Source organism: Zerene cesonia, chromosome 26 (genome assembly GCF_012273895.1).
Source record: "Zerene cesonia ecotype Mississippi chromosome 26, Zerene_cesonia_1.1, whole genome shotgun sequence".
NCBI lineage: Eukaryota > Metazoa > Arthropoda > Insecta > Lepidoptera > Pieridae > Zerene > Zerene cesonia.
This window is the reverse complement of record NC_052127.1, coordinates 5,655,591-5,673,830: the sequence shown is the minus strand read 5'-3', so window position 1 is coordinate 5,673,830 and position 18,240 is coordinate 5,655,591. Positions and strand designations below refer to the sequence as shown.

The window sequence follows — 18,240 nt, the reverse complement described above, 5'->3', positions numbered from 1 at the left end:
TATTTGCGTGATGCCTCGCGTGAATTTGTATATATTTATCGCTGTAGATACGTTACCACCAGTGATAGGAGTCTGAAATTAGACCTAACTAGAATTTTCTTTCACAAGTAAGCTTTTCACCATTATATTACTTAGTTATACAGCAACTAGTGCAATTAAATAGGATAGTAGACTTACAATAACAATTTAAAAAGCATACAATGTTCTTAAATATTTTATTTAAGTATCCGATTTCGGTTTTTTAGCATCAGATGGGCCATCTTCATCGTCCAGAAATATTGGCTTCGGTTGTGTTTTCTTATACGCGGGGGCAACCCAGAATGGATTTTCCTCTGCGTCTTTAGCGAACTTTAATATAGCTTCCCTTGGATCTTGATCGTCGTCCACCCTCTTAGAGAGACCCAAGTTCCTTATCACGAAGGAGCTCAGGGTACTTCCGGAAGCTGCAACCCTTCCACCCTGACCTGAAGTTATAGGTAAATCAGGTCGTCTAGATTTCAGCGGGTCTAGCCTGTCCTTTTCCAATTTCTTCTTATTTGTCCGCAACTTTTCTTGCTTGAATAACGGCAATGCGTGGGGCGTGATGATTTGCTGCGAGCTTACTACTTCTATAGACTGTTTCTTTCTATGAGTTTTCACTATACACAATTTAGCGCCACGCAAACTCCTCTTGCTATCGTAATAACACTTCACAACACCGTTTCCACATCCAACAAATAATTGGTTCAATTTCGCATGCCAAACTGCCTTGATAACGTGCGACTTGGTCACATCTATACGCGACACTTCTTCGAACGTCTTAACATTGTAGAATATCAGTCTTCCAACATCCTGGTTCCTTTGCAGTGATTCACCCGTAAACACCATATTGTCATCGGGACTGAAACCGCAGTCAGTTTGCTCGTACCTGGAAAATAGACCCCCGAACACATTGAGTGGTTTCTTAAACGCTCTAAGATCCCAGACTTTCATTGTATCGTCGTTGCCTCTGGTTGCAAGATAGGACCCCAAGTAAGAGAACGCGATGCTTGATATTTCCGATTGTTTCTGATGAGCGTTTCGGAGTAGAGTTGAATTGTTGACGAAGTTTTTCCTGTGGTCCCACATTTGTATGGACCCATCGAAGCAACCACAGGCGACTGTGTTGCCATCTCTAGAGAAGGCACAGGACGTAGGATTTGTCTTCAATCCACCCTGCTGTCTGGGTTTGATGACGGCTTTATGCTGTTTTGGGTTTTCTGTCAGCCACAATCTGAGGGTTCCGTCTTGGGCGCAAGTCATAAACTCTTCGCGGATGTGCGGGTGCCAGCAGCCGCTGTTTAGTGCTGCTGTGTGGCCTTTTGTTCTGGAAGGAATTTTTTACAATAGTTGTAGCTTTCTTTTGTTTAATTGGATATATGCAAAATTGTCTCTAGCGTGCTTGGAGGTTTTCTTTATGAATAACGTAATTCCCACATATCAATCAAAATTCGTTTTGATTATTATATAATACTAGCTGCGCCCCGCGGTTTCACCTTTGTAAGTCCATATCCCGCAGGAATATCGGGATAAAAAGTTGCCTATGTGTTATTCCAGATGTCCAGCTATCTAGGTACCAAATTTCATTGCAATCGGTTCAGTAGTTTTTGCGTGAAAGAGTAACAAACATACACACACCCTTACAAACTTTCGCATTTATAATATTTGTAATGATATAAAGCAATTAATAATCAAACACACAACATTATTTTATCCCAAAATATGAATTCACTAGGGATCAAGTACATATTCAATGCTGAAGTAAGTATCTGATTCTATATATTCTAAGGCCTTTCTCAATAAATGGGCTATCTAACACTGAAAGAAACTTTCAAATCAGGCCAGTAATGAGATTAGTGCGTGATTCAACCAAACAAACTCTTCAGACTTATAATATTATAAGTATAGATTATCACAATTTACCTTGCCATATCTGTGATATACTGGTCCCCCTTCACACACTCTAGCACTTCAAACCCGTCTCTATCCAGCACCTTGGCCTGAGCCGCACCACTCACTACCAATATGGAGTCACCGGTAGCGGAGTATTGTAGCGCTCTTATCGGGTGGTTCTCGCACGGTTGCAGTGTACGGAACGATCGCATTGAAGAATCCATACCTGATGAATGAGCAATTGAGTGGATATTTTATTTGGTTATATAATTAATTGAACAGTCAGTGTTAAGAGTGTAAAATCGCAATGTTGATAAATAGAGAAGAGGGGCGATCCAATGCTTGAAACCAGTACAGTAGTTCAAGAGTTTTGTTAGTTCAAACTGAAAATAAACAAATTCTTTGGATTTACATTATAAGAATAGAAATATAGAAGGTAACATAATGAAATGCATTAATATTTCACTTTAATAACATTAAATATAACAAACATCTTACCAGCAAAGTCCCAAAATGATACATCATAATCCACAGAGCCGGTAGCCAGACGAGCACCCGATGGGTCTACCGCTAGAGCTACTACAGCCTTTGATCCGTGGTGCATTTCCACCTACAAGCAAATATATAATATTACTAATAGCACAGTTTAATAATCAGCAAAAGATACTAGGAGAAGCATGTATTACAAAAACCAACCTCATGTGAGTTAGGTATCCGTTTATCCAAACTGAGTTCTTCATCATCCGAATCACTCAGCTCATTGTAGCTATCCTCCGAATCCTTATCATCATCTTTTTGTTTTTCCGGTTTGAGTATACTGTCTGGTATTGGTGGGCCTATTACTTCTTCATCATCACTTTCCTCATTTGTAGCTGGGGGTAAGGGACCTTAAAAGTAATCATAGAAATTAGAAATTTATTCATCATGATAATAATATGTTTTTTCATGATTTGTAACAAATTTGTCTAATTTTTTCCATTAATCATTTCAATTGCAGATTTGAAGTAAGTCCCTTTACATTTATGAATTATTATTATTTAAAGTCACAGTTCTGTTATTTCACAAATTCAATCACATGTTACTTTATTATGTAACACTTTTGCATAAATTAAATAAATGAATTAATGAAATGAAATGAAATGATTTTTTTTTATTACTAATGCAAACATGAAAAACAAACAGTACATTCAAAAAACTTAAGCAAATAGTGGCCTTGTCACTAGCGTTCTCTACCGAGCAACCCTAAATTCTTAAATAGATATAAAGACTGATGTTCAAAACACATTGCAACATTTCTAGTCCTCTACCTACTCACCTATAACTTCATCATTTTCTTTAGCTTTTTGCTCCAGCTCAGCCTGTTTCTTAGCAGCCTCTTGCGCCGTCTGCCTCGCACGTTCCATCATTTCTTCCACATCGAAGTTCTTTGCTTTCTTACCGAAGTTTTTAATACCCATTACCTTTTGTACATGTTGGTTTTCTAAATCATCTGATAGCTCTTCGATTTCCTTCTGCTCCTGTATCGGAGTGCGCCCAAACGTTCCAAAGCCCGACGTTGATTCATTGTCATTTGTTTCCTTTTGAAAGTTTAATGTTATTTTGCCGAAAGATATAGGTTTCTTACTCATCTTTGATTTGTTCTTATATTTATCAAATATACAGAAAATTAAATATACACAATCACAATTAATACTTTACACGTAAAGTAACATATTATTGGTGGGGTCAAATAAAATAACCATTGATATTATCTTCGTTTTAAATAATAAATAGACTTTGGGGTAATATACGGCACTGTTTATACGATTTGACAATTGCGAATTGACGTTTTGCGTTTGACAAATGACACATTTGTTTTTGGTGAATGGCAATTTTGCTTATGCACAATTCTGCCAATGTCACCTTGGGAAGACACGTTCAGAAACAAAGTAAAAGTTAATATAAAATACCGATGTCAATCAAATCGCAGATATACTCATGATATAGTACCTAAAACAAAGAAAAACAAACTCAATATATAAAGACACACAACATAGAGATGAGTAGTGTTAGTTGAGGCGAATATTAAATAATCTGAGAATTACAGACAACACAGACTAAAAAAATAAATGAAAAACATGTTAAAACTTTAGTCTATTAATTGTAATAAAATTTGTTATAGCTTCAAACAAAGGGATATTTAACATTGACAACAGGATGTTCATGTTTGTGGGTTTAGGGATATTTGGTGGAACGGAATCATATAGGGATGGGAAATGATTAGGACAGTTAAGTAAGATATGGTTTAATGTGCCTTCATCTATGCAATATTCACACAAGAAGCTATCCCTTACCCGAATCTTTGCCAAATTAACAGGAATACAGGAGTGACGTAGTCTCATCCGACAAATCATAGAAGTGACTGGCTTAGTTACCTTTTTGAATTTTGAGAACCAAGGTCTAGGAGGGATATTGCTCTGGATGGAGGCATAAAATTTACCTTTTACTAATTGGGTTGATTTCCAAGAAGTCTCCCATGTTTGATTGCGCAGTTTTGCTAGCGACATAAGATTCTGGGAATATACCAGATGATCAGGTCATGAGTCTCGGATACCATCCTAGAAACGACATTTTTTTAATAATATATGGTCCCTGTTCACAATCGACAGCGTTGAGCGAGTAGATATATATTTATAGGTAATATTTACCTACATACCTACCTACCTATTATAGTACACTTATTAAACTATGGTAGTAGTTTCTATGTCATTAGATAAAAATAAAAGTTTGATGGTGAACTTTCTTAAATGTAATCAGTCATAAAAACCGGCTTGTTAGTGATGTTCCTGCGGTTTTCGTTTGTATCATATTCTTATTTTAATTTTTCTTGAGTTTTTTCTTTTTGCCATATATACCGTATCTTATCGTACTATCCTACTTCCTATCATACTTATATTATAAATGCGAAAGTTTGTGAGGATGTGTGTATGTTTGTTACTCTTTCACGCAAAAACTAATGAACCGATTGCAATTAAATTTGGTACGTAAACAGCTCGACAACTGGAATAACACATAGGGCACTTTTTATCCCGCTATTCCTACGGGATACGGACTTAAGCGGGTGAAACCGCGGGGCGCAGCCAGTATGAAATAAATTAATTTTGTTTAATTACCATACATTAATTAAAAAAAGGGCTCCAATCTGCTAATATGGTAGCAAACTGTCTGCTATTTGCAGCAATGATGAATGATCAAAGAGATCCCGAATCCCGATCATGATTGCAAAATTCTTATACCATTTTCATGGCAGTTGTATATTATAAAATGTGTGTCCGTTCTGTATAATCAAATTTAGTACTAAACTAGTTTCGCTTCGCTTGGAATTACGTCAGGCCAAAATTTCATGATAGGAACTCGGGGCAATCAAAGAAAGCCAAAAATTTCATAGCGAAGTCTTAGTAGTAAATTTTTACCCAATCAAAAGCGGTATTACTAAATTAATTTTGAAGTCGGTTCAATATTTGTTACAAAATAATTATTGCAGTTGTCGTATTTGTTATTTAAGGTACCTGTTTAGTTTCTTTTCTTTCAATGTTCTCATGATCAATATCATCTACCATAAATAACATTGTTAGGTGAAATGTGCAAAAAAAAAACGATTGCAGTATACTCTTTGTAAGTAACCTTAATTATGTATACTCAACAAACTTGATAGAATTTACAGTAATAAATGATATGATTCACCTTTTTGGTTAATTTTTAAAATAAACGTCTTATGTACATTGAGTGAATCAGGTATAATTTACAGATGTTATTAAAATATTCTGTCTTTTGTTTTAGGAAAACGATTAAGCGGCACATGCTCCAAATTCCATTTACCTACCTACATCGCGTTGCGTGCTTTTCGCATATTTTCGTGTAGCCCGCAGTTATAATAAAGAACGAACTGTCAATTGTCATTTTACATTTGTCATTCTCATTAGGACGCAGTTGGGGGTGGTTGTGCCGGCCCTATTTGAAAAATGTTTTTGTTCATTTTTCTGTGTCTCATTGTCGGTTGTATCGGGGGCTTTATAGGTAAAGGTAAGCATTGAATTGTTTGCCAAATATTATTTATATACTATCAAGATTTAGTTTGTGGTTCTTGGTACAACTGTTAAGGTTTTTTTGTGTTTCGTTTGATTACAAGTTTGTATTATGTTATTGTAATCTAGGTCTACTCAAAAAAAAAAAAAATGTCTGTTGTAAATTTAAGCCAGTCTAATGCTGTACTATTTTTTATTAGACTCTCCACCGCAATGGAACGATGTATATACGGTCAAGGGTTTGTTAAACATACCTTACGCAGAATTACACGAACCGTTTTATGCCTGGTAAGTATTTTTTAGTTATTTATAATTTCTGTAATATTGATAGTATTTCTTTAGCAATAAATTGCTATATAGCTTGTTATAAGGATCAAAAAGGTTTTTCAAATAATCTGTATTAAATTTGTTTTTTTTTTATACCCTCTATGTATATAAACTATTTTTTTTTTAGAAAATGTCAATAGTCTAAAAGTTAAAATTTTGTTTATTCTCATTATAAATATTTAGTATGGATTGTTACTTTTTGTAGTCATACTTTCGTCTGTATTACTTTTTTATAATGAAGTATCATCTTTGTGAAGGTATCTAGTGATTCTAGTTTGTTCTATTTAATATCATCATCTCAAATTCTACTATAGATATGTAATCGCATGAGTTTCACTTAAATTTTTTATGATGAGCTGTTTTCATGAAAGAATAACAAACATCTATGCATCCATCCATCCACATTTAAAAACTTTTGCATTTTTAATGCAAGTAGGATGAATGTATAACAAAGAAATAGTTAACGAAAAGTTTGATTTTAACAAAGCATCAATTGAAGCAAAACAGATGTTTTAATAATCATTTATATTGACCTATACAAAGTTCATATGATAAGCAGCTATTTACATACATGAGGCGTGTAGCATGGATTTGCTGATTAAACAAATAATAAACAAAATATTGTATTGTTATACTTTATTGCTGTCTTTGACCTGAAATTGTGTCGTTGCCGAATCAAAGTTAATACTCAAACTTGCATTTTATTATTTTATTTATTTATTATCCACTACCCGGGCACTAATACTAGGGTCATATGAGGATCTACCGGAGGGACCGAGGAAGCGATTTAAAAAAAATGGATAGAAAACAACTTTATGTATGTGTGCTGTATTTAATTTTTATCCTGGAACAATCCAGGAGGTGCCCGGTCAATGGTACATGGTCTAGTACAATGTTAATGAGCAACAAACTTTTACATACATCTTCTCAGCCTTTGTATGTCCACTGCTGGACGTAGGCCTCTCCTATGGCACGCCATTTGGCCCGATTAAAAGTTTCTTGCTGCCAGTTTTTGCCTGTACATACATGATATCTCTTAATAAAAGAAAAAGTGATGTAGTGCATGTGTGCAAATTATAGTTGTGAGCCTCCATTTTGATTTAATAGTTATGCAAATAAATAAAATAATAACTTAGTTTAGATATTCGTTAATTTAAATAATCTGAAAAATTTATTAATAATATACGTGTATATGCTTGTAATAGGCAATGGAATTAGAAAATTAGATAATTAACATTCATATGTGGCTTTGTTTACTGTGATAAAATTCTCGTAAAATTTTCAAATAGTTTGGCAATAGTTTTGAAAATTCTAATTTTGAATGATGATGTTAAGAATTATTTGTATTTACGTCATTTTTTCATTTCCATTCCTTCATAGCCATTCCTCAATTCTAGTTATGTTCTATTAGCATTCAGCCCGCGGTTTCACCCGCATAGTCAAATAAAAATGCGAATAGTTATCGTCCCCTTAGGATTTCGGGATAAGACTAATGTATGAGTGTATGTCCTTCCTTGTTTCTCAATTAATCTAAAGAGCAACTGAAAAAATTGGTCACCCATGTAATTTGTGACTGGATTTATTTATTTGTCTAATTATTTTGCTTTCTCATTTACATCGAAAAAAAACACAAGATCATTCTTTTTTTGACTTAAATATACAACAAAATTAAAAATACACAAATTATAACACTCCACAATAAATATGAGGTCTGTTGCACTATTGTAAATGTTTATTTGTGAATGATGCAAGCCGCGATATTATTAATTATAGAGATGATCAAGTGTAGGTCAAGGCGTTAACTGCATTTTGCGTTTTCTAATCGAAGATATGTCCGAGTCAATAGATAATTATTTACGTGTAATTATTACTGCAAATATAATACATCATTGTTCTCATGCACTTGTCGGGTGATAAAATATAATTAGACAAATAACTTTAAGGATGAAATACACATAATATAATACAATATACATACAAAGTTTTTTTTTAATTAGAAAAGGCAACGGCAAATAGTTATAAGTATATAAGATCTATATAGAAGTGTCTTAGATATCGGCACTTTTTTATGTATTACTAGCTTTCCGCCTGCAGCTTTGACTACGTAGTCAAAGGGAAAAAGCGATAGTCTAGGCGTTTTACTCGCATACTTCTCATCATCATCATCTGAGGCTCTACAGCCGCGAGTGGGCCTCGGCCTGGTCCAGTATTTTCTTCCATGTCTCTCGATTCCCTGCCCGGGCTCTCCAACTTTTCACACCATACTTCTACTAGTTATAATACGTCACATTCTTGTCCGGGAGGGAAAACTATCCTATGACCTTTTTCGGGTCTCAAACTGTACTTGTACTGATTTTATTTCATATCGGTTTAGTGGTTTTGGCTCGAAGAAGAGACAGACAGACAGACTTACTTTAACAACTAGTGATACAATGTTCAAGTTGAATGATAATTAATTACGCCCATTAAAAGGAACACCAATACATCAATAGCGCAATAATATACTTATATAAACAACATTTAAGAATAAATATATGTAATAAAAAATTATGATAACAATTTTTTTTAACGATTATACATTTTCTTGTGTTTTTAAACAAAAATAACTGAATAAAAAAATTAATAACGTATTTTCTTTTATGTATATTAATGAAAAATATTTTTCTCCGTTGCCTGTTAATTGAATTTGACTCCAGCTAATGCCAATAAAACGAACGTAGCGACATATTTATTTCAATGAAAACATTCTAGAATTTTCTATGTATGTATGTATGTACAGGTACGACCGTAAGAATGCTAAGTCCCGTATCGATTACTATGGCGGCATGGTCAAGACTTATCAGCTCGAGGCCAGCGTGTTCCCGGAGTTTGGTACCTCCATCAAGGTACTGTATTGTATTTTTATTTATTACTAGCTTCGCCCGCATGTTTTTAATAAAATTTCATGATACAAACTTTCATCCCTTATTTTATCCCCTTGGGGGTAGAATTAATCAAAATTATTTCATAGCGCATTTCATGACATTCCTATTTGCATGTAAAATTTCATCCCGATTCGTCCAGTGGTTTGGGCTGTGCGTTGATAAATCACTATGTCAGTCAGCGACCTTTATATATTAGGTTTATATATATTTAGACTAGCTGGTCGTCCACATTCCGCTCGGGAAGACGTTGTTTTTGATAGTTTTTCATTTTTCAATCAATCAAACTAAAAATCATAAATAAATATACAAAATAATAATGGTAGCTTTTCAGTTCATTTGATATCGAAATTGCTAGGGTAAGAAATAAAATACAAATCTACTATCTCTTACTCAGCCCTCTTAATGGCTTTGTCAAATTTAGTGCTCTGAAGCTCGCATAAATGAAATCTTCGACTGATGAGAATTCATCATTCATTTCACAAACTTAAATCAACACAATATATAACCAGTATGTTTTTAAAGCTATATTTTTGTACTATTATCGTAACACTTGACGTATTATCCTGTACATGAAATGTAAATATTAGTAATTGATCAATTAATTAATATTTATTTGCACCGCAAAAAACGGTCTGTGTTATGATAATTTTGTTTTCAAAGTATATTTGTATGAATAAATATTAATCATGTAATACCCATGTGTTTGGAAAAAAAAACCTAGGTACTTATTTATTGGATAAAAGAAAACAAAAAATAAGCATCTCTCGGTTCAAATATTCTTTTTTTTATATCACAGTCGGCAATGGAGCTAGTGGGTCGCCTGATGGTAAGCGCTACTACCACCCATGAACATTTAGAGAAGCATAAGGTCAAGTGCAGACCTTACGCCTCTACAAATGGATAGCCGACTTTAAATTGGGAAGGGATTAAGAAGGATTGATGAGAGGGATGAAGGAAGGGACTAGAAAGGGTAAGGAAAAAGATATGAGCCTCCGGCTCCTCCGCGCACCGTACGAAACACAATAGCATGCTATTATTTCACGCCGGTTTTCTGTGGGGGTGTGGTACTTCCCCGGTGCGAGCTGGTCCAATTCGTGCCCAAGCACGCTCCACTACCACATACAAAATACACCACATATTCTACATGTTTAGAGCTTAAATAAGTCAGTCCGTTATCTGACTATCTATTGATTTTGGCTAATCTGCTCTATTATTTTCGTACGTCGTCTTTGAAGTAACAAAGTAAATTACAATAAAGTCGCGTCAGTTATACCACTTGTAACTCGAGAACGAGTGAGCGGATTTGAATGCTTTGTGGTTTGTTGCATTTATAGTCGCATTAGGATACCTTTCAAACATTGAAACAGTTGCATGTAAGGTCTATCCAGGGCGAAAAGTGAGTATTTTTTTTATTCAACGGGCAACTGAGCTGATTCCCCTAATGGTAAGCGATCACCACCGCCCACGCACTCGCTGAGTTAGAGGCTCTGCGAATGCTCTGCCCGCTTTTAAGGGGAAAGGGTTAAGGGAAGGGTTGCAGGCTAGAAAGAAGAAATGGAGGAATGACTAGCAACAGGCTACTATTTCACACCGTTCTTTGGGGGTATGGTACTTCCCGGTGCGAGCTGGTCCAATTCATGCTGAAGTGTGTTCAACACCTACTACCATGTAATGGACATTACATTGGTCTCTATTTTTTTATTTACATTTTAACTTTAATTATCAGATCGCGCCCATAACAACGGAGCAAGTGCTTAATCAGCAGACATGTCTCCAAGTGAACGGCAGCAGTGATAACAATATCAACGTCCAATCGGTGCTGCCAGATATGACAGACTTCAAATTTGTTGGTAAGTTTAGATAAGAGGGTTACCCTCCCCTTGATTATATTCAACCGACTGTGGCTCGTGGACAAACCAAGAAAAGCTTGCACAGTTCTGTTGAGAGGAATTCAAGAGTTAATATGATATGCACACATTCACACTATCTACGTGACGGAAGCTGTCGGTACACAGGTCCACACGCACACATGCGTACGTATGTGTAATGATTTTTGCTCAGAATTAAGTAAACGTGATTTAATAAAAATGTATTGGTTTATACTTAACGTATAAATGAACTAACGATTGCTTTAGAAATTAAACAGAAATAAAGTTGCTTCGTTATCGTTTATCAGGAATAATAATTCTATCTTCAATAATTCTCTAGTAACGTTTGATTGCTCGTTGGTTCAGTGGATTATTCCATTTTGATCAACGAAGCTACAATCAATAAAATTCCAAAGCAAAGGAGCTGGTACGGCGCATATGACATACAACTCCCATAGAACATTTGCAGAAGCCGTATACCGCTTCAAATGTGCTAACTTCAATAGTAAATCAGCTAGTAAAGGATTAATCGAAGGAATAAAGGAAATGGGAAGGAAAGGACTAGGAAAGGGTAGGGTAATCCGACTCTTACCCTTTCAATGCAGCATGTTTCGGATGAAAAATCAGTGGCGCGAAATGATTGTTTTCTTTCAGGCACAGAAACAATGCAAGATTCGGACACATCAAAATGGCGGATGGTGAACACGATCGGCGATAAAGTAAATAAATACACCATGTGGGTGAAATACAGGAAGAGTTTGCGCGGTGACCCCATACCTATACCAGTGAGGTGAGTAAGAATAGACGAGAAAGAAAGAAAAAGAGAAAAATTTTTTACATGTTGTAAGAAAAGATAGGAAGAAGAAAAGTTTATAAGAATATATGAAATTCATAGGTAATAGAAGCAAAATTAAATAAATTCATTCTACGAAAAAGGTACGTCATGGCACGGGGAAAAAGGTACCGAATCAGATTCTGAAATGAGACTATGAATTTCCTATTTAAACCCATTCTTATAAACTTTCGCATTGATCATTGTACTAGCGACCCGCCCCGGCTTCGCACGGGTGCAATAATAATAATATACATATAAACATTCCTTTTGAATCACTCTATTAAAAAAAAAACACCATCAAAGTCTGTTGCGTAATTTTAAAGATATACAGTACAGATATACAGTATATATACAGTACAAAGCAAAAGCCTTATACTAAGTAGTGATGTAGTAGTATTAACTATTATCCTCTATAATATATATAATATATATGGATACTTTTAACTTTTCAGGTATGAAATGAAAGGCTACAACTCGCTCCTGGGCTCGCACTATGATCATTACTACATTGACTATAGGGACTATGACGTGGACGACATTGATCAGGGCGTCTTTAAAATCGACCCGAGTGTGTATTTTTCACTATATTTATTTATATAGTTAAAGAGTTACGTCACATATTTTAATATAGCGCCATCTGTCGGAATTTTATTTGCAAATTTCGTAGTGATTCAATTGCGCGTCACAGTGGATCTTCCCATGGGAATGGGATGTTATTCTGCAATAAAAAGTTCCAATGGTGAAAGAATTTTCTAAGTCGGTCCATTGGTTTTTGCGTGAAAACGTTACAAATAAACAAAAATACAAAAGATCCCCACTCTTTATAATATTAGTATAGAAAATATTATAGAAAAATATGAATAAAAACTGTAATTTCAGGCTACAAATGCACGTCATTCCCGGGCCCCGGGAACAAGCATTACGCGACCTTCAATCCGATGAAGGAGTTCGTTCATCCGGTGCACGACGCGCACGTGGACGACGAGTTCGACAGGTGCGTTCGTTCGCCGTTCCTCCAGCATTATGGCCGTTCATCGTTCGTTCATTCAATTTTATTTAGAGGAGAATGTTCACTTCGCAACTTTAAATATAGGGGTCTTAAGTGTGTTAAAAATGATATGAAAATTCAAACCGATAGTAGGCAAAATTATATCGCAAATATTTTATTTGCTATTATTGAGAAAAAAATTGCATTTAAAACGATTATCCGTTGCCACTTCACTCAGATTGGTCATATGGGTTTCATTCAGGATCATTTATCTGCCGCTATTTACATAAATTTGTTTTTTTTTAATATACCACAGGTAAGAAGATATAATCTGTTCAAAAACATGGGAATAATTTTTGCTAAAAGTTTACAATAAAATCTAAAAAAAAAATAATTGTATCATCTAATTTTTACTTCCTTTGCTGATGCGTAATGAGTTTTAACGTGTGGTATTAAGGGTTATTTTGTGTTGTCACTCTGGCCGCATTGCATAGAAACTTGTCCCAAAAAATACGTCTAGTCCGTGCATTTTCTTCGCGAAATTAATCGGTTTTGGAAAAACGTTAATATTGAACATTAATTAATTTTTAATATCATTTCTTTCTAATAAAGGATATAAGTGTAATGCTAGAAATATTTTTCTCAGATTCCAAGCGAAACACAGCAAGCAGTATGCGAGTGAAATCGAACACGCAAAGAGATTGAATATATTCAGACAGAATCTTAGGTGAGTTATCTGTTTCTGATGTTAAATACTTTGATCCAATAATATGTATCTAAATGGCTTTTACCCGTTGCTTCCCACGCGTTAAATTTGATGGTAAACCCCCCCCCCCCCTTTAATAAAAACATAGTATTATGCATATAAAGATTCCTCTCTAAACACTATCCTTTAAAAGATGCCACATCAAATTCTGTTGCGTAAATTTAAGATCTAAGTGAACAGACACACAGCGGCAGGAAGCAACCTTGTTTTATACTATGTTATGATGTATAATTATTTTCTACAAGAAACGGTACGGAGACCTTACGAGTCGCGAGTCCGACTCGCACTTGACCGATTATTTTCTATTAATATTAGGATGTTAACCGATTTGTATTCAATAATATTTATTCTTAGGGTTTCCAAAGCCTGTACGAATATAATTGTAGTATTTAACAGTTTTAATGATGATTTATTATTTACTAGATGCTCGTCCCGGCTCCTCCTGGGTATCGAGGGACCTGTATTATTCCAAAGGAGAATTTAATCGGGTTAAAAAGTATCCTGTCATAATAAATTTCATCAAAATCCGTTCAGTAGTTTCGGTAGTAGCGTGATGAGACGGACAAACATCCAAACAGATAAACTTTCACATTTATCATTTTATTTTTTTTTAACAATTTATGGTGCTGTCATCGCAGCAGAAATAAATACTATAGAACTTAAGCAAAAACATACAGCACAGAAGGCGGCCTTATCACTTACAAGTGAACTATTCCAGGCAACCGACTGAATAAGTGAAAAACAAAAATATTTAAAGGGAGGTAGGCAAAAAGTTAAACCAGTGAAACATATAAACATATCATATTAGTGCGATACATTATTTTTAATTAATATCCATCCCCCCCCCATACAGGTACATCCACTCGAACAACAGGATGCGTCGCGGCTTCACGATGTCGGTGAACCACCTCGCCGACCGCACTGATGATGAGCTGGCTGCGTTGCGCGGCCGCAAGTACTCCGGGCCCAATCCTGGTGAGTGGTGGTGATGGTGATGGTGCTGGTTTTGGTGCTGGTGATATGGATAGTTCAGGTGGTGGTGCTGCTGCTAGCGGTGGTGCTATATATAGTAGTAGGTGGTAGCGTATACTCTATGGTATATAGTGTTCATATTAAGTGCATGCGGTTACAGGCCATGAAATGGTTTATATTCCTTGAGTCAGTAGTTCGATAGGCTAGTCTCTGTACTACCATCGACTGCGCCGGTTGTGCACTGAGTCATCTAATCCTATTTAAATTTTAATTCTAATTAATTATGGAGAGTAACTTAAATTCTGTGACATATATAGAGATATTCTGTCTGCAGGTCTACCATTCCCGTACGGCAGCGCCGAGCTGGAGGACATGAGCGTCAAACTGCCCCCGGAGTTCGATTGGAGGCTGTTCGGAGCTGTTACACCAGTTAAAGGTACTTTTTAGGGTACCGTACCTAATGGGTACAATGTGACCCCACTGTTTTGCTATATGTCTGTCTGGTTGTAATGGAAAAGTTAGAATTTTTGAAGTTTCTAGGGATCAAAAAATCGAGGTTCATACTCGTTTTTGCCCCCGGGTTCAACCGCGGGCAAAGCGAGTATGAAACCGAGTGGGATGGCTAGTATTTTACAAATGTTATTTACATATCAATAGATAAATTTTATCTATTTAAAATACTTGGTGGTAGCATTGTAATCGAAATATAAATTTCGATCTCACTCAACCGATATTGATGTGATTTTAATTTGAATAGATTTTGATTAGTTAGTGTAGCTTGAGGATAATTAATTATTTTTATTACATTTAAGTATTGATTAGCCCAGTACGAATTGTGGACTATTTTGATTTGATTCATATTTGAATTTGATTTTATTTGAATTTGATTTCAGACCAATCCGTGTGCGGCTCGTGCTGGTCCTTCGGTACGGTGGGCGCGGTGGAAGGCGCTCTATTTCTCCACAACGGAGGTCACCTGGTCAGACTGAGCCAGCAGGCGCTCGTTGATTGTTCATGGGGGTGAGGTTTATTCAATTTCAAATTTCAAATTTCCAATTGTTTGCGAATTTAGCAATCTTATCTAATATATAAAATTCTCGTGTCACAGTTTTCGTTGCCATACTCCTCCGAAACGGCTTGACCGATTTTGATGAATTTTTTTGTGCTTATCCGGTATCTATAATAATCGGCCATCATCTATTTTTCATCCCCCTAAATGATAATAGTAAGGCAGAACAGCGTTTGCCGGGTCAGCTAGTATAGCTATATAATCTATAGCTATATATATATATATATATATATATATATATTGATTAGACGATTGATTTTTATTAATATTTTTCGATAACAGTTTCGGCAACAACGGTTGCGACGGCGGGGAAGACTTCCGCGCGTACCAGTGGATCATGAAGCACGGCCTGCCCTCCGAGGAGGACTACGGGGGCTACCTCGGCCAGGTATATCCAACTATTTTCTTTATATATGCACTAGCTTCCGCCCGGGGCTTTGCTCGCGTAGTTAAAAAAAAAAAATGACTGAAATAATAAAAAGTCTTCTATGTCCTTTCCCTGGTCTTAAACTGTCTCTATACCAAATCTCATCGAAATCCGGTTGAATGGTTAAGGCGTGAAGATGAGGTAGACAAACGAAAAATTATATTTTCGCATTTATACGCTCCCTACTCTGCATGCTTTTATGTATATTATTTGAAGGGATTGCCTCTCTATTCTTTATATGCTCGATGCCTAATGTCTAACTATTACTAATTACCACGTTTTATTAACCGACTTCCTTAAAAACGAAGTAGCTTCTCGATCCATAGACACAGACATACCTTTATTTAGCACTATAACAGAAATACAGTTAGGAGAAAATAATGAAAATTATGTAATATACAGATACAGAAGTAATGAGGCTAAAATGGTCTCCACAACAGTATAAGTGACAGAGAGAGTTTCTGTAGCAAATTGAAATGGGATAAAGAAAGGACTGAGAGAGAGAGAGAGAGGAATTATGGAAAGGACTGGGAAGGGCAAGGAAAAGGATATGGATTGATAGAGATTTGTTGTCATTTGGTCCCATTTTAGCATTTGGAGTGGTGTCTCAGTAGGGTCGGTGGTCGTTTTCGTAGAAAATAATTAGTTTTTATTTGTCCGCAGGATGGCTATTGTCACATAGACAATGTGACCCTGGTAACGTCCATCAAGAGCTGGGTCAATGTGACCACTAAAAATGAGAATGCACTGAAGGTATGATCATTATTATGATGTATTGCCGATTTGAATTATAATTAAAAACCCTGAAAAAAACAAAAGTCTTTAAAGAATATATTTTTTAATCGACTTCGAGAAAAGGAGGAGGTCATCTCTCAACGTCTTACTGAATGAACCGATTTTGATGAATCCTTTTATATTTAATTAAAAATGATGTTTCGTATTGGTTGTGATGGTTCTTAATCATCTCAATAGATGGCGCGGGGTGCCCCTTAGGCACATGAAACCGAAAGAGTAGAAGAAATTCGATTACTGTGGCAGGATCACGGGTGGCCGAGAGGCTAGGCGTTGCTACGGTTAGGCAAGATACGCAGATTCGAATCCTGCCTCGTGATCAAATTTTTTCTATGCTTTCAAAATTTCGAATCCTTTTATATTCAAAAGCTTATCATGTTGTCGCATATAAATTTGGGACAGTATGACGAATTTGAATTTCTTTGATCGAAAGAGTTAATTTTACAAAAACCTCCTCAAAATATTCTAATAATGTTGACAACTAAGTTCTCTTGCTAATTTCCAGTTGGCAATCTTCAAGCATGGCCCAATATCGGTAGCCATCGACGCCAGCCACAAGAGTTTCAGCTTTTATTCCAACGGAGTGTATTATGAACCCAAATGGTGAGTTATTAATGTTTTATAATACACTAACTGCGCCCAGCAGTTTCACCCGCCGAAGTCTGATTCCCGTAGGAGTAACGGGATAAAAAGTTGCCTATCTGTTATTCCAGTTGTCCAGCTATCTACGTATCAAATTTCATTGCAACCGGTTCAGTAGTTTTTGCGTGAAAGAGTAGCAAACATACATACAAATGCACATCCATCCATCCTCACAAATTTCGCATTTATAATATTAGTAGGATTAGTAGGATTTTAACAAAAGAACTAACTCCCTTTAAATTGTAGACAAAATTTAAATGGGACCACAAGGCTTATACAAACATATGTGTTCGACTTTTCAATCAACTTCAAAAAACATAATATGACAATTTGACTGTATTTTATGTTACCCCGTAACGTTTTACTGAGTGAAACGATTTTTGTGATAATTTTTTTCATTTGAATGCTCCCATGTGGTCGCATTTAAATTTGCTCCAATTCTGACGATTTGAGTAGCTTAAAAGTAGTATTTTGTTAAAAATAATTATTAATATCGGGAGGCCTCATATCCTTTTCCTCACCCACCTCGGTCCAATCCTCCATTTCATTCCATCGCATTCGCAGAGGCAGTACCTCCTATGTCCATGGACGGTGTAGATCGCTTACCCTTAGGCGAACCACCAGCTCAGTTGCTAGCTTATGGCACAAAAAAATG

General features: G+C 35.8%; 2 protein-coding genes across 2 annotated transcripts in view; one reads left to right on the top strand and one right to left on the bottom strand.

The window, feature by feature from the left end:
• Positions 1-201: 201 nt before the first annotated feature.
• On the bottom strand, positions 202-3,733 carry LOC119836876 (gastrulation defective protein 1 homolog). Its single transcript, XM_038362315.1, has 5 exons — positions 3,227-3,733; positions 2,608-2,798; positions 2,410-2,521; positions 1,942-2,137; positions 202-1,345 (listed from the first exon to the last, which is right to left on the bottom strand). Exons 1-5 carry the CDS (start codon positions 3,537-3,539, stop codon positions 220-222), a joined length of 1,938 nt encoding a protein of 645 aa, XP_038218243.1. The 5' UTR covers positions 3,540-3,733; the 3' UTR covers positions 202-219.
• Positions 3,734-5,812: 2,079 nt separating this feature from the next.
• LOC119836877 (digestive cysteine proteinase 1) overlaps positions 5,813-18,240 on the top strand; it is a 13,893-nt gene continuing 1,465 nt past the window's right edge. Inside the window, exons 1-14 of the mRNA XM_038362316.1 lie at positions 5,813-5,973; positions 6,176-6,263; positions 9,082-9,187; positions 10,953-11,076; positions 11,749-11,884; positions 12,382-12,497; positions 12,809-12,923; positions 13,564-13,644; positions 14,537-14,658; positions 14,990-15,091; positions 15,549-15,675; positions 16,007-16,112; positions 16,815-16,904; positions 17,449-17,546. Of these exons, the coding sequence (XP_038218244.1) occupies positions 5,913-5,973; positions 6,176-6,263; positions 9,082-9,187; positions 10,953-11,076; positions 11,749-11,884; positions 12,382-12,497; positions 12,809-12,923; positions 13,564-13,644; positions 14,537-14,658; positions 14,990-15,091; positions 15,549-15,675; positions 16,007-16,112; positions 16,815-16,904; positions 17,449-17,546 (1,472 nt within the window). The 5' untranslated portion in view covers positions 5,813-5,912. The remainder of the gene's footprint in view (positions 5,974-6,175; positions 6,264-9,081; positions 9,188-10,952; positions 11,077-11,748; positions 11,885-12,381; positions 12,498-12,808; positions 12,924-13,563; positions 13,645-14,536; positions 14,659-14,989; positions 15,092-15,548; positions 15,676-16,006; positions 16,113-16,814; positions 16,905-17,448; positions 17,547-18,240) is intronic.

Coding starts and splice junctions, on each gene's coding strand:
- LOC119836876 (XM_038362315.1), bottom strand. CDS start 3,539: ATGAGTAAGAAACCTATATCTTTCGGCAAAATAACATTAAACTTTCAA. Junction 2,522..2,607: donor GGATACCTAACTCACATGAG/GTTGGTTTTTGT, acceptor ATTTGCTTGTAG/GTGGAAATGCACCACGGATC. Junction 1,346..1,941: donor TATATCACAGATATGGCAAG/GTAAATTGTGAT, acceptor AATTCCTTCCAG/AACAAAAGGCCACACAGCAG.